At 40.6% G+C, this 26,325-nt stretch overlaps 2 protein-coding genes and 1 long non-coding RNA gene across 4 annotated transcripts in view; 2 read left to right on the plus strand and 1 right to left on the minus strand.

Annotated features, from left to right (window-relative positions):
• Positions 1 to 4,171: 4,171 nt before the first annotated feature.
• On the plus strand, positions 4,172 to 12,734 carry LOC145428108 (uncharacterized). The gene is made up of 3 exons (XR_013908417.1): positions 4,172 to 4,291; positions 9,161 to 9,271; positions 12,307 to 12,734. It is a non-coding gene; the product is annotated as an uncharacterized LOC145428108 (long non-coding RNA).
• On the minus strand, positions 10,078 to 23,099 carry gpib (glucose-6-phosphate isomerase b). Of its 2 annotated transcripts, none has more exons than XM_080299981.1 (18): positions 23,062 to 23,099; positions 19,191 to 19,281; positions 18,901 to 18,969; positions 18,565 to 18,684; positions 18,313 to 18,396; positions 18,071 to 18,217; positions 17,881 to 17,952; positions 17,747 to 17,791; positions 17,596 to 17,649; positions 16,418 to 16,478; positions 16,133 to 16,176; positions 15,846 to 15,998; positions 15,598 to 15,727; positions 14,962 to 15,038; positions 13,523 to 13,651; positions 11,493 to 11,568; positions 10,957 to 11,023; positions 10,078 to 10,520 (listed from the first exon to the last, which is right to left on the minus strand). In XM_080299981.1, exons 1-18 carry the CDS (start codon positions 23,082 to 23,084, stop codon positions 10,397 to 10,399), a joined length of 1,566 nt encoding a protein of 521 aa, XP_080156107.1. In that variant the 5' UTR covers positions 23,085 to 23,099; the 3' UTR covers positions 10,078 to 10,396. The 2 variants fall into 2 exon arrangements, with proteins under 2 accessions (XP_080156107.1, XP_026029854.1); XM_026174069.2 differs by lacking the exon at positions 23,062 to 23,099 and adding an exon at positions 19,490 to 19,676.
• The window catches only part of garre1 (granule associated Rac and RHOG effector 1), a 40,051-nt gene continuing 35,787 nt past the window's right edge, over positions 22,062 to 26,325 (plus strand). Inside the window, exon 1 of the mRNA XM_026174054.2 lies at positions 22,062 to 22,189. The gene's annotated coding sequence lies outside the window, so the exon portion shown is untranslated. The remainder of the gene's footprint in view (positions 22,190 to 26,325) is intronic.

Genomic DNA, 26,325 nt, shown 5'->3' on the forward strand with positions numbered 1-26,325 from the left:
TTTTACCTATTTCCTATTTGATTTCAGCCAAACATAGAATGTGTTTCTTCATATTTTAATCTGCAAAAAACATATATTTTGACCCTCGAAAAGGTACACTGAGTTTCCTCGAAGTGCAATCATTAGCTGTGTGTAGTGCAGTCATATAGCGCGTACCTGTAGGGAAATGAAATTATTTCTACTGTGAACCTGAAGAAAATCAAATTTCATGCACTGAAAATTAAAGAGAAAAGACATTAAACTGGCAGGAGCTACACTGGTTATGAGTCACTTCATAAATCATTTCAGTTATTGAGTGTAAGCACTAAAAGGAAAGTTTTGTTTTTCTCTGCCAAAACAACGATGTGTTAATTTTTTAAAGTGCATACTCAGTACAACAGCCATATAAAATAATACACTTGAAGAAGTCCGCAGCAGTGCGACTTTTCAGAAACTACGCTGTTTTTTCTGTACACAGATAATACTGACAAACTGTTTGATTAAAGGTGACACAAATTTTTACACAGAATTCACATTCAGTGCAGGTGTAATTTATTTGGCAGGCAAATAATTAAAATCCAAGTGCCAGAGTATGCCAGTAATTTATTAATTTAAATAAAGTAATTTGAATGAAGATCTTTGACCAAAATCAGAGTTCCAAAATATGTGAATATTATTTAATCCCCCCCCCCCCCTCCCAAAACAACAACAAAAAAAATCAGGACTATTTGGACTATATTTTTTGTAGCTTCTTCAGATTATAATGTTTTCATTCTGCCCATTGAAGAGTTCAGAATATAACACTATAGCCGGTTAAAGCCAACATATTGGAACTGCTAGTTGAAGTTAGATTGTTATAAATATATATATATATATCTATTAGGGGTGCAACGATACACAAAATTCACGGTTCGATACTTTGGTGTCACGGTTCGATATTTTTTCGATACAAAAAAAATGTTCATGCCTTTTTAATTTGTCATTTATTAAAATTATAAATATATATTTTAACTCAAAAGTACAGTTTTTAAATTTAATGTTACTGAAACAAAAATAATTTAAAAAAATAAATGTATCTGATTGAGGAATCACTCATCTTTGGAAAAGAGAGTTTATTACAGAGAAATGGCTCTTTCCAAAATAAAAGCTATACTATACGCTTCTTCTGGGCTATATTCTCAGCAGCATATTGTAGCGGGTCAGGGCTGTTCGGGGTTCTGTTTGTACAGTTATGTTTTGTTTATGTTGCCATAGTGACGGGTGACGCCCTCTTGCTGCGACGGTGTGTCCTTCCGGGGTCAGAGGGCGCCCTGTGTGTTGTTGTTGTTGTTGCTGTGCGGTTGCCGCGCTGAGCAGTTAGCTAGCGGCAGTGTTCTTCTGCAGATGTCAATAAACGGCTATGCTCCCTGGCTAGCTCACGGGAAGCAAGACCAAACAACACCTCTGTCTCCTCGTTGTCTGAGCTCGCCACATTGGTGTCAGAAGTGGGATGATGGTGGCACCCCATGTTCTGACCCGAGTGACTTTTCCCCCGCCTGTCGTGACCAGCGGTGCGCCAAAAGAAGGCACCTGGATATTTGCAAAGTGAAAGCAAAAAACAAGCGCAAATTCAAACGCGATTTCAATATGTCACATATTGACAGTGGCTCACCGATGCCAATGACATAATTACCCAGCTACATTTCCGAAAGAATGCAAAAGCATTGACATATATTTTTCCTTCCTACAATAGCCCGACGGGCAGGGCAGAGATAGATTTTGGTAGCCCGACTGGAAAAATCGCTAGCCCGATTTTGCAAGCCCTGTGTTACAGGCATGGCCCTTTAAGGATGAAGCCTGATGGGAAATGTATTCGGGATGTGTGTAGCGGGACTGCCTGGTGTGTGTGTGTGTGTGTGAAGAGAGAGAGCGGAGAAGGGGAAAAAGTAACGGTTAGCTACAGAAGAGACAGAAAGAAAATAAATAAAAGGAATATAATAACTCCCTCGACAGCCAGAGTTGTGTCGGCGATGCTCGCTGTGAGTAAACTGTTTCAGCCCACTGTACGCTGTGTTCGTGCCTTAGAGAAGAAATAAAGTTCGGTGAAGCAGTTTCCTACGCCTCCTTCGATCTTTTTGCTAGCGGAGTTGACCTGTATAGTAAGCTGTTGCCGGCTACGAGTCAGTTACGGAACCTTCAAGTAACTGCCAGAGGTTTCCTTACTACGGTTCGGGGCCGCGGATCTGGCGCGGTAACACCTGTATCTGATTGAGGAGTCACTCATCTTTGGAAAAGAGAGTTTATTACAGAGAAATGGCTCTTTCCAAAATAAAAGCTATACTATACGCTTCTTCTGGGCTATATTCTCAGCAGCATATTGTAGCGGGTCAGGGCTGTTCGGGGTTCTGTTTGTACAGTTATGTTTTGTTTATGTTGCCATAGTGACGGGTGACGCCCTCTCGCTGCGACGGTGTGTCCTTCCGGGGTCAGAGGGCGCCCTGTGTGTTGTTGTTGTGGCTGTGCGGTTGCCGCGCTGAGCAGTTAGCTAGCGGCAGTGTTCTTCTGCAGATGTCAATAAACGGCTATGCTCCCTGGCTAGCTCACGAGAAGCAAGACCAAACAACACCTCCGTCTCCTCGTTGTCTGAGCTCGCCACATTGGTGTCAGAAGTGGGATGATGGTGGCACCCCATGTTCTGACCCGAGTGACTTTTCCCCCGCCTGTCGTGACCGGCGGTGCGCCAAAAGAAGGCACCTGGACATTTGCAGGACTTTGTGTGGGGCAATGGGGTCGTCGGGGACGACTGACCCCTTAGGCGGGGGCTATGTAGCGGGTCAGGGTTCTGTTTGTACAGTTATGTTTTGTTTATGTTGCCATAGTGACGGGTGACGCCTTCTCGCTGCGACGGTGTGTCCTTCCGGGGTCAGAGGGCGCTCTGTGTGTTGTTGTTGCTGTGCGGTTGCCGCGCTGAGCAGTTAGCTAGCGGCAGTGTTCTTCTGCAGATGTCAATAAACGGCTGTGCTCCCTGGCTAGCTCACGGTAAGCAAGACTAAACGACACCTCCCTCTCCTCCTTGTCTGAGCTCGCCACAATATTAAACATATCAGGTCCCCATAAGGAGAATCATGTGCTAACGGCTGTCTAAATGACTCGGGTAAAGTTTGTAACATGCATGCTTGTTGTTTTTGTCTGCTTCCACTTGTCTTTGCACTAGGATGATGTCGGCGTAAATGTGCAGTCATATTCGTTGTGTTCCCACTAGTGCTCCGTTATCGAGCTACCCCTGCGTGGGGCTAGACGGCTAACACGTTAACGAGCTAACTGCTCGCTAACACACTAGTTCCCACCCATGTAATTGAGCATTGCGTGGCACATCCAACATACTGTTTTATTTTAGTCCATGACGCGCTTACCTTCAGGGTCATATGTCACATGAAAACCAAAATAATTCCAAACGCCACATCTGAATGAGGGTGGGGAAGGTTCAATTTGCCATGTTGCAAGGAGAGCTTAACTTCTGTCTCGCTAGCTTGCCCTGCGCTTGTCCTTCTGATAATGCTATCTGTGTTGAGCGCTCAGTGGATCTGCGCTCGACAGTGCAGCCTAGGCTGAGTAGTCGAACGCAGATTTACTGAGCGCTCAACACAGACAGCATCGTCAGAAGGAAAGTTGATAAAATAAATTACAAATTTTGTATTGTTCGATGTTTTGTTTATGTTGCCATAGTGACGGGTGACGCCCTCTCGCTGCGACGGTGTGTCCTTCCGGGGTCAGAGGGCGCCCTGTGTGTTGTTGTTGTGGCTGTGCGGTTGCCGCGCTGAGCAGTTAGCTAGCGGCAGTGTTCTTCTGCAGATGTCAATAAACGGCTGTGCTCCCTGGCTAGCTCACGAGAAGCAAGACCAAACAACACCTCCGTCTCCTCGTTGTCTGAGCTCGCCACATTGGTGTCAGAAGTGGGATGATGGTGGCACCCCATGTTCTGACCCGAGTGACTTTTCCCCCGCCTGTCGTGACCGGCGGTGCGCCAAAAGAAGGCACCTGGACATTTGCAGGACTTTGTGTGGGGCAATGGGGTCGTCGGGGACGACTGACCCCTTAGGCGGGGGCTATGTAGCGGGTCAGGGCTGTTCGGGGTTCTGTTTGTACAGTTATGTTTTGTTTATGTTGCCATAGTGACGGGTGACGCCTTCTCGCTGCGACGGTGTGTCCTTCCGGGGTCAGAGGGCGCTCTGTGTGTTGTTGTTGCTGTGCGGTTGCCGCGCTGAGCAGTTAGCTAGCGGCAGTGTTCTTCTGCAGATGTCAATAAACGGCTGTGCTCCCTGGCTAGCTCACGGTAAGCAAGACTAAACGACACCTCCCTCTCCTCCTTGTCTGAGCTCGCCACAATATTAAACATATCAGGTCCCCATAAGGAGAATCATGTGCTAACGGCTGTCTAAATGACTCGGGTAAAGTTTGTAACATGCATGCTTGTTGTTTTTGTCTGCTTCCACTTGTCTTTGCACTAGGATGATGTCGGCGTAAATGTGCAGTCATATTCGTTGTGTTCCCACTAGTGCTCCGTTATCGAGCTACCCCTGCGTGGGGCTAGACGGCTAACACGTTAACGAGCTAACTGCTCGCTAACACACTAGTTCCCACCCATGTAATTGAGCATTGCGTGGCACATCCAACATACTGTTTTATTTTAGTCCATGACGCGCTTACCTTCAGGGTCATATGTCACATGAAAACCAAAATAATTCCAAACGCCACATCTGAATGAGGGTGGGGAAGGTTCAATTTGCCATGTTGCAAGGAGAGCTTAACTTCTGTCTCGCTAGCTTGCCCTGCGCTTGTCCTTCTGATAATGCTATCTGTGTTGAGCGCTCAGTGGATCTGCGCTCGACAGTGCAGCCTAGGCTGAGTAGTCGAACGCAGATTTACTGAGCGCTCAACACAGACAGCATCGTCAGAAGGAAAGTTGATAAAATAAATTACAAATTTTGTATTGTTCGATACATATGCGTACCGAACCGAAAGCACTGTATCGAACGGTTCAATATCGATACGAGTATCGTTGCACCCCTAATATCTATATAGATAGATATCTATATAGATAGATATCTATATAGATAGATATCTATATAGATAGATAGATAGATAGACTGTCTTACTGTGTTTGAGGGTGCAGAAAGACATTTTAGGAAGAGGTCAGAATAATCTGAGAAGATCAGACTTTAATCACTGTATAATTCCTATTTATCCTTTTTACAATCACTTCCAGTATGTTTTAAATATCTTTGAAGATTTTATTGATAACTTTTAATTGGCCTCACTACCTTGCTCCTAGCTATATCTCTGACTTCTTAGTACCATATGAACCAGTGTACACTTTGGGATCCTTGGGAAGCGGACTTTTATCCAGGCGCATTGGAAGGGTCTCCCTGAAGAAATTGGCTGAGTCAGTTATTTTAAATACTTAAAACACACTTTCCCGATTTTACAAGAGTTTGAATTTCCATTGAACAGACCTTATTTACAAAACAATTTCTGTTATTTTTGCAACGTCTTCACACATTTTTTTTAATGTCAATTTATTTTGTTGCTCCTGTGAAGTTTGGATTTTGAAAATTGCTATAAAAATAATAGTTATTATTTTATTTCTAAAGAAATTTCACTAGACTCAAATCTCTTTTCACCGGGGTTGTATCCAGAAGAAACATAATAAGACTATAAATTAATAAACATCAGTAATATGTTAGTTTGATTAATGTTCGTTTTTTAAGTATTTTATTTAAAGTATTTTTAAATAAAAAAGCTGATAGTGTTAATTTTAGGAAACACATCCCCTCAGAGATTACGTTTTGTGGAATAAATAAGACAATTAAGCCAAACTAGACAGAATAACAAAATAACAACAACAAAAAACAAACCCTCTCCGGAAATCGGTAATCTTTTCCTAACAATGTTAAAGACATGGATCTAAGACGGCCATATTTAGCGATGTAAAATGATTTTGACATCCTTGAACAACAGGAACCGATTTTTGTCTGTTTCCTATTTTTATTGCTTGATTTCTTTTTGCTTGTTTATTATTTTTTAATGATTCTTTAAAGATAAAGATGTTAACTATAAACGGTCAACCTCCTAATCGTTCACTCCAAAGATCAGTTTTTTCGACATCTGCTAGTCACCCTCCTCTGTGTAGCGTCTTTTGTGGCTCTAAAGGGATTTGAGAAAATAACCCCTCACGATGTCATCATCATTATGCTGGGCAGGGCTTGAAACCTACTTTAAACAGGAAGTCTGACAGACAATTACCAGTAATTTAGTGTCTTGTTTATTTTGACACTGAGTGGGAAAAGAGCCAGATTTCTGTCATGTTAGAGATTCACAAGCAAAAACTACAACCCCAAATGTACTCCACATGTTTACTGATGAAGATGGGAATAGTGAAAGATTAATGAACGGGCCAAATGCTGCAGTTTAGGGAAGGCCTTATCTTCTCGACCTAGTAGAGCCGCGTGATGCCTCTGAGAGAAGATGGCAAACAGACAAAGAGGGAAGGAATGGAAACAAACAAGCATATGGGGCCTTTAGACGAGTTTGATGTGTGGTTGTAGTTAATTACTACACTACTTCAATTTACATTACATGAGTAATTGCTTTTTTGAGGTTTAGCTAGCAAACTAACACTAAATTGTTAACCAGAAACCAGTAAATAAATAAGAAAGAGCACAAAGGTGACCAATTCACTCATTTACAAGACTTACTGAAAAAAATCTCTTATGCTGAACTATTAAATTTTGAAGGTTAAAATAAATAATCGTATCTACACTGCTCTAGCTTGAAGCTACACAGTCATGTCAGCTTGGTTTGAAATATGTCACCACAATCAGAAATAAAAGCTTTGATGTACAAATCTTTTAAAATAAATCAACATTCAACACAATCCTTGTGTTTGTCGCTGTGATATTATGTCTCCTGCAGACTAACAGAGGTTGATATCAGCGTGGGAGTATTATGTATCTCTCACTTTGTGATGCTGACTTAGAGCCAGATGTTGGTCAGTTTATCTGCAGAGGCAACAAAAAATATGATTCTTACAATGGGTGCTTAGTATGCAAAAACCCACACAGAAAACCAGATAACTGACTTTGGGCCTTCCCAGAGGGAAAAACCAGCCCAGCTGTCTGGTAGCTTGGCAGGGAGAAACCACTAAAAAGCAGCCTCTGATTGACCTGTGAGGTCAAGGGCATCTCAAAGAAGTAATTCTGCTATGAAGGATGCATATGTTTGCATGTGATGCTTTATGCCAGAACTGCCTGTACACTATCTGTGTACTAATGTTGGCAACCAATGTTTAGCGTTCTGCTTTAATACCTGAACAAAATCACACAATGTGCACTGGCATGTAGCTGTAATAGTCCTCAGGATTTTGTTCTTGTTGCGGTGATGGTGAGAATGCAGAGAGCAGTTTTTTTCGATGTGGTCCTCAAAATGGGGAGCTGTAGAAAGTTGAGGAGAAACATGGAGTCTGAGCAGTGGTTAGCTGAAGCACTCTGAGGCCTCGTGCGACTCCAGCAGGCTTCCTTTGCTGCAATATGACAAGCTCTGCCCACGTACTTAAGTTAATCTTTATATAACTCCTGTAGTCATGGGAAAAATGAAGCTGGGCTTGACACGATGGCTTTTTTTTTTCTTTTCTTTTTTTTTTTATATCCTCCAGAGTTTTTCAGTGGCTGCTTTCAGTGGCAGCATCAGACTACAGAGTCAGAAATCGGTCATGTGTTTGAAAGGCTAATGTTTTGCCCAAGAGAATATGTTCCCTGAAGGTTTCTGGCAGGGCAGCAGAGTTAAACTCATGCACATTACAAGCATGCCAGTGAAGTTCAAGTGAGAATGGCAGCTGGCTGAAGACCTGCAGGCACTCTCCTCCTCTGAGGCCTGAATTTCCGAGCTTTTTTACATGCACGGATGCTGACCGTCAAACTGCTTCCACTGTGGCGCACGATGAATACAAATGTGTTGAGAACATGCTGATGAAGAAAACATGCATCTCAGAGGATCTTTCCATACAACAACAAGCACTTCATGCCATCTGGAAGAATTCCAGTTTTGTGCTCCAAAGCTACACCTGACATTGTCAGTAACATTATGGCAAGCAATGTTGAAGGGGGGCAACTCTTAAACACTCCAGGAGGAAAGAAAAATAACCAAGTGGCCAAACCAATAGAGTATGAAGTGGAATGTGAGGGTGTGCAGCGGCATTGTTCAACAAAAATCTCAGGAACGCACACAGATCCTGTTTAATGCTTTCCCGCTGCAATTTGATTCCACTCTCCGCTGAACCGAGTCGGCCCTGTTACTTCTTCATGTTGATTTGTTACAGTTTGTTTATTCCTGCCTCGAAAATTAACCTGTTTTGAATAATAGTGCGCAGAGTAACGCAGAAGTACTAGAGGCTTTCGCTATTTGTGGATGCAGGTGCACATAGGAAGAAGAAGTCTTTATAGGTGTGGCCATGTTCAACTGTTTAGATGTCACAAGGATGAATATTTCAGCCTTGCTTTTGGCCAAATAGCAGATTTTTCTGGTGAATTGTTCACTTATTAGTTGCTGATACGGGCTGCTATTCTCAAGTAAAACAGATAGAGTCATATGTATGATAAATTCCATTATGTAAGTCTCAGTTGATGCATTTTTGTTTTGCTTTGATTGATTGATTGATTTGTTGATTAGGCCCATAAACTGGTTGTGCTGTCAAAAGCAAAAATGGTTCATCAAAAACTCTGTCTTTTTTTGTCAGGAGTTCCTTTGTTTTTTCCCGGTCTGTTATATTTTTTGAAGATAGCTCCCACTGTGTTACTGTTTTTGGTTAAATGTACACTCGCTTTCAGGTTAGTCTGTGTCTATTCTTTAAATCGTGTCCAGTTTCTCCTGTTACAACCAGGTTCAGCAGCAGTTGTTTACGGAAACATTGCTTTTAATTTAAACCACTTACTAACCTCAGTTAAAAATGACAACTTAGAGAGCGTAAAGGCAAGAAGTGGTATTTTCCCCAAGATTTGAAATGAAACTCGCACTGTCACTGCGAGGTAAGTAAGAGGGATGAAATATTTTCACTCCTGTTCAGGTGCTATAACGTTTTCTTCTATTTTGGAGATTTTTACTGTTTGCTTTTTGTATTTTATTAGTTCACTGGACTTTCTTGTTTCAGTAAGCAGAGTTGCAGGTTTGCTCAGCCTCACCACCATGATGTAGCCAGGGCTTTGCCCCTTCATCTAGGACTCAGCTGAGAGTCATCGAGGGATGAGTTTCAGTGAGAAAGGTAACACCATTTACAAAGAATACTCCAAAATTATCTTCTTTTTTTTTCTAGCTATGAGTCGAAAATGTGTTCTTTTTGGACTGATTTCACTGATAATTCACAATAAGGCAGAATGTTCTCCTCAGACAAACTCACTTTCTTCTGTATCTTGTTTCAGAGCTAGAGATAAAAAGCACAAGTTAGATTTGAAGTACTGTATTGTTGCCTGGCAACAGGACTGAAAACCCAGCAGTGTCTGGGGGTCTCGGTTTCTTTTTTAACTTTCTGTTTGTCCTTACACACACTCTGTACCCGGCAGTGGGTTTAAAGTGAAGGAAACACCGTGAAATATATTTAAGGCTCAGGCTGTTTTGTGCATCAAACAGTACTTAACACAATCATGATTTATTCAGAAGCAAGCTGCCTCTCATACAAGTATTATATGTGATCCTTCTGTTTATCGGGAGAATACAAGGAGATTTTGTTACATGTGTCCAAAACGATCATAAAATTAAATTCTAGTTAAACATAGTGCTGACTGACTTGCAGTCCAGATGCTGTTTAGTCCAGTTGTTTGTTTTTCTCTCTAAGCTAAATGGATGCTGTGGAGTCTGGGGATTTGTGGGGAGGAACAGTACAGATGGACTGACCTTTGACCCTTTGTTCCACTGAATAACTAGTTGATTACTGGGTGGCTCATTTGCTCCCAGCAAATAAATCTGGCACTCTGATGCCATCTAGTGGTGTACTGCTTTTTGTTAGTCGCACGCTCACATCATCATTACATACATGTACATATGTATGAGAAAACCGAACATATCTACATATTCTGTGTGAAGATTTTTATTTCAGGAACAAAATTTCGTGTAACAGTAGAGACAGAGTGGGGGCATGCTTTGCTCTGCCTGTCACGACAGTCTAATACAAAAAGCTTTTCCTCTCACAGTGGTAAACGAACAAACGTGGAAACGACAGCATACTAGACAGTCACGATATTCATAATGCGAGAACAAACATACAGAGTGCTTCAGCTCAACTGCGTGGGAGTGACCAGCTGCCACTGCGGGACTCCTGTCCACGCAGCTCCTGAGCTGATAAGATAGATAATACTGTGGAGTCAAGGGGAAGTTATTGAGGTCACTCAGCTCAGGCAAAATTCTTCTTGAGGAAGTTGATTAGTCCGTTGGTGGAGGAGTCGTGGGAGTGAATCTCAGCAGTGTCCTTGAGCTCAGGCTCAATCTTCTTGGCGAGCTGTTTGCCCAGTTCCACTCTAATAATGCGTATGTGAGGGGAGAAGACATAAATACAAGAGATATGATGGGTTCAGTCATGTGTTAATACATTTTGGAAAATCTGCAAAAATGTATCCACAGTGCCTCAATCTGAAAGCTGCACAGTATAACATTAGGCGTCAGACTTCTCTTAAAGCTTGCTTATTTGAGCACAGCAGCCCCTGGTGTTCAAACCTTTGGGTCAGACAATGAGAAGAAAGTTGGCCTAAAGTGGGGGAGAGGCTTGTTTCGGAAAGGGGATGAACGGAGGGGCCTACACCAAGGCATAGTAAATGTTAAATAAGGTTAATTCTGACTGTGAATCATGCAAAATTTCAGCAGAGTCCAGGAATAAACATGTGGAGCTGCGAATTAGCACAAAAGAGAGACTTTTATTAGGAAACTTGTTGTGTATGCTGAAAGAAACAGACTCACCCCCACTGGTCAAAGCTGTTGATCTCCCACATTAATCCCTGGACAAAGATCTTGTGATCATACATTGCTGCAAAAATGGGAAGAATAATCACAAATTCAACAAATGAAATGAAAACAAAGATTGAATTTCTGAAGCAGCACAATAGAGCTGTTCAGAATAAAACCTGCTCAGTTAGTTTCCCATCATAGGTGCAAACACACTGACTGTTACTATGCAACAGTGTGCAACGTCCTGACTGAAGCTCAGCTGGAAATTGCCGCTCTTTGGCTGTTTCAGGAAATTCCCACTGTGTGATCATTACCACCACTATCTCAGATATCATTTATTATTGTGCAGTCCAGCGCATTTAAAAACAGTGGAAATTATTTCGTAATGTCTCATTTTCAGATAAAACTAACCGGGTTAAATTAGATAATGGTATATGTAGAATTAAATTGATTAAAACGATGTTTAAAAGGACATTAAAGCTTCAAAAGAAATTGTTATTGGTAATGTTACCAATGATAAAACCAGTACAGTGACAAAAGTGGTTTACCTATAAGTACTCCAAGTGTATATGGAGTCAGTTTCTTGAAGATGATTGAGTTGGTTGGTCTGTTTCCCTGGAATACCTGCGGCGATCAAATAGAAACATTTTAGAATACAATTCACTATTTTGCAAAAATGTTTTTTTTAACAAAGTATACATTGCCATGTCCATACATGTCACTGGAGGGCACTGTCCCCCTAACACAAGATATTCATGGAAAGTTTTTGGGGGGGGTTAACTTTTTTAGCTGTTACAATGACTTGACTTTAATTTGAACAAAAATCAGAAGTCTAGTTTAGACACAGATGTAAACATGGTACTTAGCTGTCAGGGCTAAAATTAAATGTTTAAGATGGGTTCAAAAGTGGGTCATTGTCATTTCAGTTTAAGTTTCAAGTTTAAATGTCCACCCACCATGTCACCATCTCAGATTTGCTTATTTCTAATAGGCAATTCCTATTCCTATTTGAAACATATCTCGTTACTGGAAGCTTTTATTTATTTATTTTCTTTATTTTGGTGAACTGAACTGAAATGACACAAGTGAATATCTCTCAAGATCTGGAGAGGTCGTGGTGTGTGTTTTATTGTCTTCGCCTTTCCAAGGCGGAACTGGATCTTGATTCCTCGCCTCTGAACCTGCCCTGAACACACACCTGTGGCTCATTTACACTGATGCTGGCAGACTACTTAAGATGGCAAGAGAGACTGCTTCCTTGCTGGATCGTCACACTACCTAGCATCAGTGTAGCCTAGCCTTTTGAGTATTCCTTGTGCTGTCCTAGAGCTCCCTCCTAATGTTGTTTTCCTCTGTGTACAGGCCTTCTAGATTCCCTGCCGGCTGGATTCCTGTGGATGTGTGTGAGTGAGCATGAGCATTTTGGAGTGGACTATCTGAGTGAGTTGTGGATTGAGTTGAAGAGGAGGGTGCGTGCACCTGCCTTGGACCTTCCCTCCCCTTCAGACCCCCCTCTACTCCCTGGAGCCCCGTGTTATCTGTCTCACTGTATATATGTATATATCCTCACTTGGTGCCACATTGTAAATAAACCCTCACCTTCTCTCTAAAACTTCAAAGTCCTGTGATTGAGTCCTCTGCCTAATAATCTGTGACAATCCCCTCATTTTTTAAATTGCAAATACATATGTCTTTGGGGTTTTAGTACAAAGCTGGATCGAAATTTAATTTGAAACCAGTGTGATTGGACAGGCAGATGATAGAGGATGACATTTAAAAAAAAAAACAAATATTAAAACATGAATGAAATTCTGTTTTTAATGCAGTTAACTCTGGTTTTCTGTTGCAAAATAAGCTTACTGGCTTGTGGACAGTCAAAACTGAGTTTTTTTTTCACAAGCTAGGGTGTTGCTAGTACATTATAGCAAGAAGGTTCAGAGTTTGATTCTCCTGGTTGTCTGAGGAGTTTGAAGATGCACTTAAATGGTTTCTGAAAAAGTCTGCATCCTTGATTCAGACTGTGTTTGTTTGCGGTCCTCTTTGGATGAGATACATATAAGCTAAATCATCAAAGAAGTCAAAGGCAATTTATTCTTCAAATAAAATCAATAAATGCCTCCATTGTCAGACCATGGTCATATTTAACCTTTAAAAAAAACAAACTCCAGTGCATTTCAGCAAAAAAGCCTTCAGTAAGCCTCCAGGGTTATTTGAAAAAGAGAGTGCTTTGAACTTCTTTGATGTTTTAGAGTTTGCAAATGTAGCGAGAAGAAAAGGTGTATTTTCATTTTTCAGCCAACGTTAGACATAAAGAGAGATGTGGGTTTTTTTTGTTTTTTTTAGATGTCTTTTCACTTTTCAAAGTGACACAGTTGTCTTCAACATCTGTTTACAGAGTTTTTACTGGGTGAGTCTCTCTAACCTGCTGTCAAAAACAATTTGCAATCGGGTTTGTAAAAGCAACATGACAGGGAGCTCTCCTCTTAAGTTTAGGTTTTAGTTTGTTGCTGTTACATGCTATCAGCAGCGCAGCAGGTTCATTATCTTTGATAAGGTAGTTTCTCTTTATTCTACGTACTTTGTGTGGTAGGATTTTCTCCAGAGCCTCCCCACTCAGGCCGCTTGCCTCCAGCTCCCTCTTGGCCTCTTCGGTAGTCTTACCTTTCATCAGAGCCTCTGTCTGAGCCAGGAAGTTGGCCAACAGGATCTACAGTCAAATGAAACAGGCAGTTTTAGATAGTGTATTTCCTACATGATTAACAAACAGATAAGTAACAAATTAAAATAATATATTTAAAATGTCTCAGTATCTGGAACTGAAAGAATTCAGCACCATTCTTCTAAAAGATACTCCCTCATTTCTGGGACACATCAGTCCAAAATCTCCTGTACTTGTTTAGCTGGCCCTCGTGCCCTTCGAATTGGGGCATAGTGATCCTGAAACTGATTTCTCCCATAAATATTCTTTAGAATAAAGGTGATCACTCAGAGCAACTTTTCATTGATTTGCGCTGACCCTTTTTTCTAAGGACATGAGTGGAATCAAACCATTTTACAAAAATGCACAGCATAAAAGAACCAACAAATCCACCGCAAAGATCAAAAGTTCAATTTGTTGCTGCGTCTTTAAATAGATGTTGGCATAAACTGGTTTGACCACTATGACAAATTAGAAGGAAGCAGAAAATAAATTGAAGGTCAGTGGCTTGCACCTCAGCTCCAGTGCGCAGCTCTTGTTCTGATGCTAATGTCGGAGGTCTGACAATCACCTCAAGGTGCCAGTGCAATATCATATATGTTGCCAAATAACTTGTCTTGGAGCTTTAAGAAAATGCCCACAAAAGTTATATCAGAACATGCAGCTCTCTTGGGAATAGTTTATTGTGACTTTTCGTAGCTATTTGTTACACTGATTTTAATAATTTCTAATCCCACCCCAAGCTCTACCTCTCGGACAAACCTTATCATAAAACCATCATTTGAAGTTTATGCTTTGGACTTTCATCTCACAAATCCAACAAGCAGCCTCCGCCAACCACCGTTTAAAACAATTAAAAACAGCTCTAATATTGGTCTCTTTATCTAGCTTTATTAAATCTACTAACATTATGCATCCTATTAGCTTGTATGTGTTGCTGAAAAGGTGGTGTATTGGCATGCTTGAGATTTTTTCAGAAAAGTAGTGCTTACGGTTGACTGTGAAATATCTAGGAGGAAAGAAATTCCACAAACTATCCTGTAGCAACAGTGGAATCCTATTATAGTACCACATTTCAAGTCAGGGAATTCTTTCACAAATATTTATATAAGTAGACTGCATGGCTAGGTGCTTACAGGGAAACTAAAAGCACTGTAATTTTAAGATTAAGCGGTATGGCTGAATACTTTTGTCTATACAGTCTAGTAGAGTAGTCTAGGATGTGGTCAAACTCATTTAATATCCTAAACAAGAGACAGACTTCGCAATATCTGCATAAATGCTGCTTTAGACAGATACCTCTCTAACATCAGTGATACCTTGTGGTGCAGGTTGTCTCTGATTGGATGCTGTGATTGAGCTGGAATCAGGAAGTCACAAGGCACCATTCGAGTTCCTGAAATGAACATGTTGAGTCGCATTAGTGACAAACTTAACCAGGTAGCAAACTGGATTAAAGTCCTTTAGTCTGTGGGCTACATGCAGCTCAATTTGATCCTGGACCATTAAGATAATTCCAGTTCTTTAACTGTATATAAGTTTACTCTGAAGAGTTTCACCTGCACTGAAACCATAATATTTTTAAATGAAAACACACCTTATCACTTTCCCTCACAAATTTTGCTAGACAATAGAAATGTATATTTCTTGGTAAATTATTATTTTTTTCTTATATGCTGAGTGATACAAACCGAAATAATCACCAGCCTGAGGTGTCTTAAGACAACTGACAGCAATTTCAGTGATATGGCTCAGATTTCCACATTCACTGAGTCTGTTAATTACATGTAACTAAACTACAATAGTATATACTGTTTTTATGATTCAACAACTCACCAACCTCCAGAAATACTTTAATGTGCTGGTTTTTGTACACAGTCTACATATTTGACAACCCAGGACCAGAAAAAGACCAGCTGAATCAAATGTCTGTTGCTGCTCCCAGGTGGAGTTACCTTGGTGGATGAGCTGGTAGAAGGCATGCTGTCCATTTGTTCCAGGCTCTCCCCAGACTATTGGCCCAGTGTGGTAGTTCACACGTGTCCCATGATTAGTAATGTACTTTCCATTTGACTCCATGTCACCCTAGACAACAAACACTCTCAATATACAATGACTCACTTATATTATTAAAATAATCTATCAACTCTATAAGTTGATTTAAAATAATGTTTTGGATCACTTCTGCATTGTGGGGACAGACCTGTTGGAAGTAGGCAGTGAAACGGTGCATATACTGGTCATAGGGCAGCATAGCCTGAGTCTCAGCGTGGAAAAAGTTGATGTACCAAATGCCCAACAGAGCCAACAGGATGGGAGCGTTCTTATCCAGGGGAGCAGTACGGAAGTGCTTGTCCTATATATGAAAGGGTAAACCTAATTTACCTTTGTTTTCTGTATCATTCTTTAGGGAAAAAATCATAACAATAATTTTCAATATCAGGCAGGTGAAGAAGTGACACTTTGAACATCTCATTATGGTGTACCCACCATCCAGTGTGCTCCTGACAGAAGCTTCTCAAAGTTGTCAAAGCCTGGAGATCAGATGCACAAGAAAAGTTAAGTGATTGTGTAGACTTTTAGCACTGTACTTGGGATGAATATGATTGCTGGTCCACACATATAAGTTTTCATATATGTTTTAGCAATGATTTTAGATACTGACATAAAAATGCAAATATTTCTCCTCAGGATGGACCCAAGTAACCTTGGTATTCCTGTAGTTTAAGCCCCAGCGAGCTCCCTGAAATGTGTGGGTGTGTTTACTGTACATACCAATGTGCAGGGCAATAGCCATTCCAATTGCAGACCACAGGGAGAAACGACCACCAACCCACTACAAGAAAACACACAAAAATTATACAATGTTTTGTCCCATTTTAATAAAAGGAAGCCAAGGTTATGCACATATGCAATTAAAATAAACACCACACTTGATCTTTATAGCTTTGTTAAATAGTAGCAAGAAATGTATGATTTGCCTCTCAGCCTGGCTGGGGGGCTTCTTTGCCTCCCTCCTGCTGTGTGCCCAGCCTGGAGGCTACGGTCTGTGACCGGCTCCCGGTGCAGACGGCTCCCTGTTATAGTGTTTCCTCACTTGGCACATGTGTACCCAGCCCAATTTTACTCTTTAAGTGTGCATGTGTGTGTGTGGGGGGGGGGGATATGTGTGTATTCACATTGTTTATGTTAATGAGAGTGTGGGGAGTGAGTTGGAGGGTGGGGTGGGGTGGGCTGCTTTTAACCATGTAAAGCACTTTGTGCTACATTTTTTTTTGTATGAAAAGTGCTTTATAAATAAAGATTGATTGATTGATTGATTGATTGATTGATTGCTTCAGTCTTAAATCTTTTCCAAAAGTTCTTTTAGGCATTTTTTCTCCCTTCTTCTCTCTTTTGGACTGAAAATACTGTAGACTAGAGGCGGACAATACATTTTTCCAAGGGGCCACATGAGAAACTGGGACTGATGTCGAGGGCCACATCAATAAGCTTAACTCAGTTTCATTTGATTTTAATTTTAGCTCTTTATAAGCTTATTGTGGCAGCCCTCTATAACAGTCCCAGTCTCCCATGTGCCCCTTTGGGAAAATTGATTGCCCACCTTTGCTGTAGATTTTGTGCATGCAGCCATTTTCTCCTGACATAAAGGCCACATTATAGCTGTTACCTTTAAAATACCAACAATGTAACTAAATGCAACTCTCTGACCTTTGATGCAACTCAGCCTTTACAGTAACCTCTGCAAGAGAGAAGGTCACTACCAATAATAACTGAGACTGAAGAGAGAGGCTTCTGATTACCCGGCAGCTGCTGTTCAGAGAGTCTGTCTCACCTACTTCACAGGTCAAAAGTCTGCTTTATTTATAGCTTCTACTCTCGCTCCATGGCACCGTGTGGACGTGAAAAACCTGCATACAGTGTGTGTGTTTTAAAGCTCAAAGGGCACTCACGTCCCAGAACTCGAACATGTTCTCTGTGTCGATGCCAAAGTCTTTCACTTTGGGCTGAAGGGGAGACAGAGAAAAACAGAAAAGTTAGTATTAGAATGTGTAGATGCAGCGAGAGGCTTATTAACCCTGAAAAAAATTTGGTACAACTTACACCATTGGTGGAAAGAGCCACAAAGTGTTTGGCGACAGCAGCTTTCTGTTGAAACATATCAAATTTATAATTAAGAAAGACATCCTTTTAGTGTAGTAATGAAACTGTGCTGTGCAGGATTGCTGCAAACTCACATCTTTGGCATGTTCGAGGAACCAAGCTTTGGCCGACTCAGCATTTGTAATTGTCTCTTGTGTGGTGAATGTCTGTATATATAGGAATACACATATATTCATGCAGCAATTTATAAGGAACTTTCTGTCTGTGCTTGAAGATTTAGCAATAAATAAATAAATATTCCTCATTTCTTCATGAACATGCTACCTTGGATGCAATGATGAAGAGGGTTGTCTCAGGGTTGAGCTGTGCCAGGGTTTTGGCGATGTGGGTGCCATCAATATTGGACACAAACCACACACGAGGTCCATCTTTTGAGTACGGCTTCAGGGCCTCAGTTACCATCAGGGGGCCCTACAGGTCATGGTAAGGAAAAAAAAAAGTCAGGCCTATTTGTGTTATTATTAATATATGTAAGATTAACAGATCTTTCAAGCTAATCCACTCACAAGATCAGATCCTCCAATTCCAACATTAACAACATCAGTGATGGCCTTCCCTGTGTAGCCCTTCCACTCGCCACTGCGAACTTTCTGCAACACATAAATCGCAAACATTATTTTTGTGGGTCTATAAACTGCTGATAGCTGCATCAAAAAATTCATGAGCAGGGCTACAAAACTGACATAGTGAATTGTTTAAACAGTTCTGTGGAAGAGCTTTTGTTGTGATTTTGTGCCTTTATTTTTGGGTTCACTCACATGACAGAAACCCTTCATTTTCTCCAGAACCTTATTAACGTCTGGCATTACATCCTTCCCATCCACCATGATGGGAGTGTTGGAACGGTTCCTCAGAGCCACATGGAGCACAGCACGGCCCTTCATTTCCACAGCACCAGGAGATAAATGTTAATATACACAGACTCTTACTATCAGCACTGAAGCACTGGGTATTTTTCTGCTGGCTGCTTACACTGCTCGTGAATGAGAAGTGAATGGGTTTTTCAGCTTGCATTTACTGTACTTAGTGTTCATTTTTAAGAGAAATAAAAGAAAGAGTGTTAAGCGAAGTTATGACTGTTTAACAACGAGCACCTCAGTGAAGTTTATCTTCTCTCCAGTAAACATCTTCTCTCTGGCAGCCTCAATGCCTCTTGACTTGGCCTAATGAAACAATAAATATGAATGCTATGTCAGTAACAATTTGGGAAGTTTTAAACTTATGAGCAGTCCTTCAAAGAAACACAACTTAAGTGAAGATGAAACTTGTATCTGATGAACTGACCCCCACTTTCTGCTTGATGAAAGGATTGATTGGCTAATGATTCGGTAATTAATATAAACAGTTTAAAGGCCACAGATCATTTAAATGTAAATTGAATTACCAGGTCAACCAACATTTTCATAACGTCCTCTGTGATGAGGTTCTTGGAGTAATCCAGAAGAATGTCTCCATCCTCAGTTTTCAGTGTGAGGCTATCGGAGACAAGATGAGGATATTTTCTGAGTATCAGTATCCAGACAAAAACTATCATTTTGTCGTTGTGTTGAGGTTTGACATGTGTGTAATGAAGCCACACAGAGGTCTGTTATGTGAACATGTCAACAGATGATAAAACAGAATTAACATTAACTTACCAAATACATCAAACATATCTAAATGTATTCTGTTCTTGTTTTATACCTGAGCTTGTTGAATCTCTCCTTGTCAGCCTCAAACATGTGCCTCATGTTGAGGCCCAGGGCGTGGGCTGTGTACCACTCCTGCAACTTTTGAAAGTTGGGGTCCTGAGTAAGTCCCATGCTGTCCAGAGAGGGGGGCTTGCTGTGCTCCACTGTGCTCAACTATCTTGGCTGAGTGCGACTGAGCAGGTCAGAGAGAGAGCTTTTTGAAGGGCACAGTCTAGATCTAAACTTGCCCCTCCTACAAGAGACATATAATATCCATGACCTGAGCGTGTCACACTTGCCCACTGTCTTGCAGGGTTTGAGTGCATGTAGTTCACTGTGCCACACGGATCATCACACAGGTCAGACAATGTGTTGTACCTTTTCTTATTTTTCTCTTAAATGGTTATACAGTAGTCAAATAGCCAAAAATGGCCACAGTTTAAAATAAGATCAGTGGATGACATAATCACTGTAAGTCTCCAATTTCTTTTCACTTGTTCTGTATCTGTGAAATTTCAGTGAGAGTGGACATCTCTAATATGCCCATCTCAGAGACAAAGAGCACAGCAGTGAGCACAGCAGCCCCTTCCAACTTCTGTTTGTGAGGGGAAGCCAGTCACAAAAAATGGAAGGTGGCCATAAATGTTAAGACTCAGTTAAGTTAAAACTCAGTTCATACTCATTTAAAACTGAGTATAAGGGTTGCATTTATGCCCAAGGCAAAGAAGAATTATATGAACGCAACAACTTTTCATTTTGTAATGAACTACTAATTTACATTTAGTAATATTCTTCTCCAACTATATGTGGGGAAAAAGGAAACATCCAAACTATAGACTAAGCTTTTCTCGCAGGTTTCTCATCCAAACCTGCATTGTAGTACGCTGCACTGAAGTCCAAAAACAAGCATATTGGCTTGTTACTAGTTATGCCTTATTTAGCATTACTGTTCTACAGCTAGTAAAAAAAGACAAGCGACCATTTATGCTCAGCTAGTTCTTGGTAAATGTGTGTAACATAATGTGTTTTAATATGCTTGATTTCAGTACGTGCATATTTTATGTAACACATAGCGATTAAATCAGTTGACCTAACAGTGCAAATTGTGGCTCCTCTTTAATTATCTAAATCTGAAAGTTGTAACCCTTGTTGAGACACTGCAGATCCAGATCAAGTGCAGGCGGTATCCTTTAAAGCTGTGCAGGTGTCTGCTACCTGGAGAGGTTGCATTGTTAAAGACAAGTTTGAGACCTTAGCGCCCCCAAGTGTTCTTATTTAAGCATGAAGTACAAGATGTAACATTCTCTAACAAACATTAGGGGGCGAGAAAACCTTATCCAGAAGCAGCATTAAATTGTGCTGGATTTTATTTCGTCTTAATCTTCATTCCATGTAGTCACAAACCCGTTCTACACTTCAAGCAAAAGATATAATGCGATTTTTTCTCAGCTCACTATTTGGGTTCCCTTTCATTTGAATAACTAGGTTTCCCTACTTTTTCAATCATGATGTTTGATGCTTTCCATGTTTATTCTTACTTCGTGCCTTTGACTATATTGGTTATATTTATGTTATTTATAGTTATCGTTATTATTTATATTAGTTAGAGTTATATTACAAGAATCAAAATTGAAGTGTAAGGTTTAGAAACTAAATTAAACAATATGGTAACGCAATCTTATATTATTTTTAAATGGTATTTAAGGCGGTGTTGTAGGAAGACAAAATATCCGGTTGTTCAGTCTGACGTCACTAGCCGTGTCTGGGTCTAAACTTCGCTGCAGGTCCATATATCAAACGATCACTATAGCATTATTGAGAGTTGAAAAACTGTCTAAAGTCTTTCATCTTTAATAAAATGATCAGCGTTCTGCTCTACCAGGTGTAACAATTGAGTTTAACATCCAGGCATCCATGAAAACGGAATTTATGACATTTAACGGAGTTAGAAGTTAGCAGGGAGTTAGCTCGCTAGCTTCTATCTAAATACAATATAGCATGTCCTGACTGCAGGGTTTTGAAAACAAATTAAAACGTACATCTCTGTTATCACTTCCAGCATAAATGAAGACAGAAAACTAAACAGCAGTGACGTTTGTAGGGTTACTGAAGTTGGGCTAGCTGGTATATAATGATGTGCTACGTGACCGCTAGCGACACAGCTGTGTTAGCATAATATAAACAAGCTAACTTTTTTTCCACTCGATAAAAGTTAACGTGAGTGTTCTCAGTGGTCAGAAACAAATGTAATCGCATGGCAGGATGCTGTAAAAGGACCAAACTTCAGCCAGGAGAACAACTGAGATAATCCATCCACAATATGAGGTTAGTCATTCATATACTGCTGCATGGGCTGGGCTGTAGTTACATCCTAAGGTTTTAAAAACTGAGCTTAAATAAATGATTAGCGGTAATAAAAGCCGAGGGAGGTCAGTGATCACTGACTGTTTTAGGAGCTTTTTGAGATCAAACAGAAGAAAATACATAACATTAAACATGTTAACAACACAAAAGCCATATTAAACGCAGACTACTTTAGACCCGGAAGTAGGAGTCGTCGCGTCATCACTGAACAACCGGTATCTGATAAAATATTGCTGATTGACGGTTTTATTGTGAAAGTCTCAGCGGAAGTGTGAGTTTATTGACTTGGTTTTGATAGTGGTCACACAGACAGGGAATTCGCTGTCAAGAGGGTGGATGCCTAGAGCTGGTAAGCGATGCTTTGATTAACTGAACGCGTACTGTAATAATTTTCTTGTGTTTCACGGGAGCTTGTTTTGTCTTGACCGCGGTAGTCCCGGCTGTTTTGAGTCTGTGGTGGAGCAGCACCGGGCCGCTTACGTTAGCTGGTGCTTTCTAGCAGCGCTTACAGTCGTGTCGCAGAGAGCTAGCTGGTTTGCTAACGCTAGCTCGCTTAGCTGTGTAGCTAGCTTGATTAGTACTGATGTGTCCATTATCGGACGCACCTTTATTTGACGTGCTTATTTTTCTAAGTCGTGTTAAGCAAAATAATGCAACCCCATAATCGCTAAGACAAGTGTTTTCAGTGAAGGCTCCAGAAGGACTTGACATATTTGTGCAACTGAACGCTCGTATGTACACAAGCCCAATTTCATGTGTGCTGATAAAGCGCATCCGCCTCGGCTAGCGAAGGAGGAGAGGTGGGTTGACGCTGTCGTTTGTTTCTGTTAACACTGCCCCTTGTTTATATCTGTGCACGATGCTTCAGATTTGATCATCGTCTTGACACTCTTACGTGCGAGATTGATGTAACAAGCCTTAAGCTTTTGTAATAACCTGGATTGACTGCGTGTCCGATAACGGACCTGGGCGTTCTCGGTTTGAAGTTACGCGCTGCAGTCGGTGATCATCCGCCGCACAAAGATGGAATGCAGGCTAACGTTAGAGACAAGCTGGCGACACGGACGTTATTTACGGTTCCTCTGGCTACATACTTGTTTCTGTGCCTTTCTGTGCTCCGGCTTGCTAGCTAACACGAAAGCGAGCGTCTGGTTCTAAGTGGCAGGCGGCTGAGTGTCAAAGACCGGGGAAAGCAAGGGACCTAGTGTGCTGGGTACCCACCGGGGGTGGCATTTCCCCGTCATTCGCTTATCCAGCGTTTGGCGTGTTGATGCCGCGAAAGGCTTTCCGGCGACACCGCGTTTAGGGCGTTAAAAGGCCGTATTAATAGCTGCGACATAGTGTTCCCATGACTTGGGCCATGTCATCGCAGAGTTTCGATGAAACCGGCTAACTGCGCTTGCGGGGATTCTGTTACACCTTCCTGCTAAATAGTGATCGTGTTTGACAATAACCCCCTTACAAAACTAGCTAGCTAGTTGGTTTTCTTCCCCGCTGGGGTTTCAGGATTAAGTAACAAGCTGTTGTAATAATAGCCCTAGAGTAGCCTTGCTGTGTTTAATAACACGTACAGAGCAGAGCAGCAGTAATGCTGTAGAGGTCTTGATATCGTATCCTCAGACATGCTATTATGGTCTTTTAATACTCGCCTCTTGGTTTACATTAATTTCGATATATTGACCTTAAATAATCGTACTATAAGTAAAGTAGAAACTTGCACAGCTACATTGATGTCGATGTTTTTATATAGTCTCTACAGTACAGAGAAGATGAGTGGAGTTGTATTAATAAATAACGTTGCCCCACTTCTTTGGAGGGGTGTAGCCATCTACAGTCTAGCCAGATGTCTGTCGTTTGAGATCGTGTGGATGTGCTTGTGGTGAAAGTAGAAGCTGTCCTACTGTCTGATCGTGTCTTGGCATAGGATATCACCTATGATTTGAGATGTCTGTGCGCTGATTGGCTATTCATACGTGCAAGGTTTGCCATGAGCAGCCACTCTGATGAAGACTGATAAAATTGTTGTCATTGCATGATTCATATTTTCTTGCTTGTTAGGTAATAGGGGTGTGCAGTTAATTTGATTTCAATTACAATTTTTGCCTTCCAAGGGCTTTTAAATTAAGATAATTGGTATAAAATCCACTTTAAGGCTCTTCTTTCACCTTTGAGGAGCCTCAGTTGATTCCCTGTTAAGCTCTGTTTGGTTTAGTTCAGCTCATGTCAGTTGAATTATAATTAATATTCATGAAGATCAACTTCATTAACGTATTTTCTTGAAGTTTAATAAAACCACTGTTTTTCAGTGGCTTTGTTGACCCTAACACACAATTTCATCTAATATTGTCCAATAGGTGGTTTAGGTTTGCTGCCTTCCAAAGTAAAGATGTTATCATTGAGAAATGCCTGTAAAAGGCTGTGATCTTTTAAACTTTTATTGAAAGTTGTTTTCACTCAGATGACTGTGTTTGTCACTGGTGTTCAATGTTTTTTGTTGTTGTTGTTTTTTATTTTTTGTTAAAGTGAAGATGTATGGTAAAGCCAGTACGTTCCTTTTGTGGAGTTTTGCATGCATGTACAACTGTCATTAAAACAACCCTGAACCTTTGTGTTGACATCTGCCACAGCTGTGTCTCTGTGGAAATACATGCTTTGCACTGCAAAATTCCTGTCTGTTTTAAACTCAATTCCTTTGGATAGCCTTTGTGCCTGAATGGGCACCGTAGCTGGTGGACTAGCACTGAGGCTCCAGTTGTTTTCATACTATTATTTGTTGCCAGTATTTGTCAACATGTGATATATATGACCTGGAGTGCCATTTTCCTCAGTCTAACTTTAAATCCGGATACATGTATGAGGAAGTCAGCAGTCACAAGATTACTGTTTGCACTTGCATCGGGTGGAGTGCAGGCACTTCATGGGCCTGAATGATATTTCCTTAAACAAAGGAGTTTTATAGTCATTATTGTTCCACGTCAAATTTATGTAGGTGAGTCTTACAGAGACATTTCCACTGAGGGGGAAGTAGGTGATAAACAGGAATTCCTTCATTTTGTGTATTTAGTTTTACTTAAAAATTTTCATTTAGACCAGAAAGATTTGCAAGATGTTATGTAGCCAGTAACTACAACTTCCAGAAAGTTGGGAGTCTGTGTTAAATGTAAATACATTGCAATGATTTGCACTGTTTAGAGTTTGCGTTTTGTACGTAGGATTTAAATCTTGCATTCAGTTGGATAGTTCAAATACTGGAACTGGGAAAAGTTATTGCTTACTGAAAAATGGCTTTTCTAAGCTCAAAAACAAGCTTTTAATGGCGATTACTCATGGGACCACATCTGGCTCACATATAGCTAAGGCAAAGAATCATCTCAAGTAAAGAGCCTTTTTTAATGTAAATGTTTGTATTTTGTTGTTATTTTTGGCTGCATTTGAAACAAATGTAATTAAGCTTGAGTAAATTAACTATAAATTAAAGGTTACTTTTTTTCTGGTAATTTTTGTTTAATACATGTAAAAAGTTCCTTGGTAGGTGCTAATTGATTCCCTGTTGCCATTAGCTGATGCTGTGAGTGTGACATGATTTTGACATATAGATGTCTCTAGACTTTGACTTTAATCAAACATGTGAAATTTGGGACAGACTGGACAATTTACATTTCACATGTCTCTGATCATATTAAATAATTTTCAGCTGCAACCCATTTTATTCTGTTAATCTTTTTCCTTTGTGTGGTTTGTGTTTGTATTTTCCTTTGGATGAATAAAACTAACAGTATTTATGTGTGTCAGAGGGCTTGGGTCTACCTCTTTCTCTTACATGGGCTGTTTCAACTCTGTCTGCTAGTGTGTCATGTAGGGCAGGACAATATGGTCATAAATATTTATCATGATATATATTTGAAAATTTGGGATAACAATATAACTGACGATATAATTGATGCAAGACAAAATACTTTACAACTCCACAACTTTATTAGTGCAAAAAAAAAAACCCATCAATGTATTTTCAATTAAACAAGCAGCTAACAAGCATACAGTGCGTATTACTCTGCAAGGCTCCTGACTACAGTAGCCGTAATGCTCTGACAGTCCATCAAGCGGTCCATCCTTCGTAGCTTACGAAAGTCTTACTAAAACATTTTTTGACAAATTTTTGAGCGCCATGTACCACATAAAATTGGTTTGAGCTAAGTAAGCACAACCAGAATTCATACATAAGGTGCACCAGATTATAAGGGGCACTGTCGATTTTTCAGAAAATCAAAGGATTGAGGGAGGGAGGGGGCTTCTTCCTTGAAATCTCACCCTTGTCTCCTGGGAAACCAGTTTAGCCTTAGTTTGTGGTCAGCTATTTGCCCCTCAGTCAAATGTTCCCAGTGAGAAGCATGACTGTTCATGCACCAGAGATGATCAAATGAAACAAGACTACCATGAAACTCTATAGAGAAACTTCTCTTTATTAATCCCTGCAGAAAATATGCA

This window comes from Astatotilapia calliptera, chromosome 1, assembly GCF_964374335.1.
Source record: "Astatotilapia calliptera chromosome 1, fAstCal68.1, whole genome shotgun sequence".
NCBI lineage: Eukaryota > Metazoa > Chordata > Actinopteri > Cichliformes > Cichlidae > Astatotilapia > Astatotilapia calliptera.

Excerpts from the sequence above, each read along its gene's own strand:
- gpib (XM_026174069.2), bottom strand. The coding sequence starts at position 19,608 with ATGGGACTTACTCAGGACCCCAACTTTCAAAAGTTGCAGGAGTGGTAC. Across the intron at positions 19,282-19,489 it reads GAGAGATTCAACAAGCTCAG|CCTCACACTGAAAACTGAGG; the intron begins GTATAAAACAAG and ends TGTCTCCGATAG. Across the intron at positions 18,397-18,564 it reads AAATGAAGGGTTTCTGTCAT|AAAGTTCGCAGTGGCGAGTG; the intron begins GTGAGTGAACCC and ends TATGTGTTGCAG.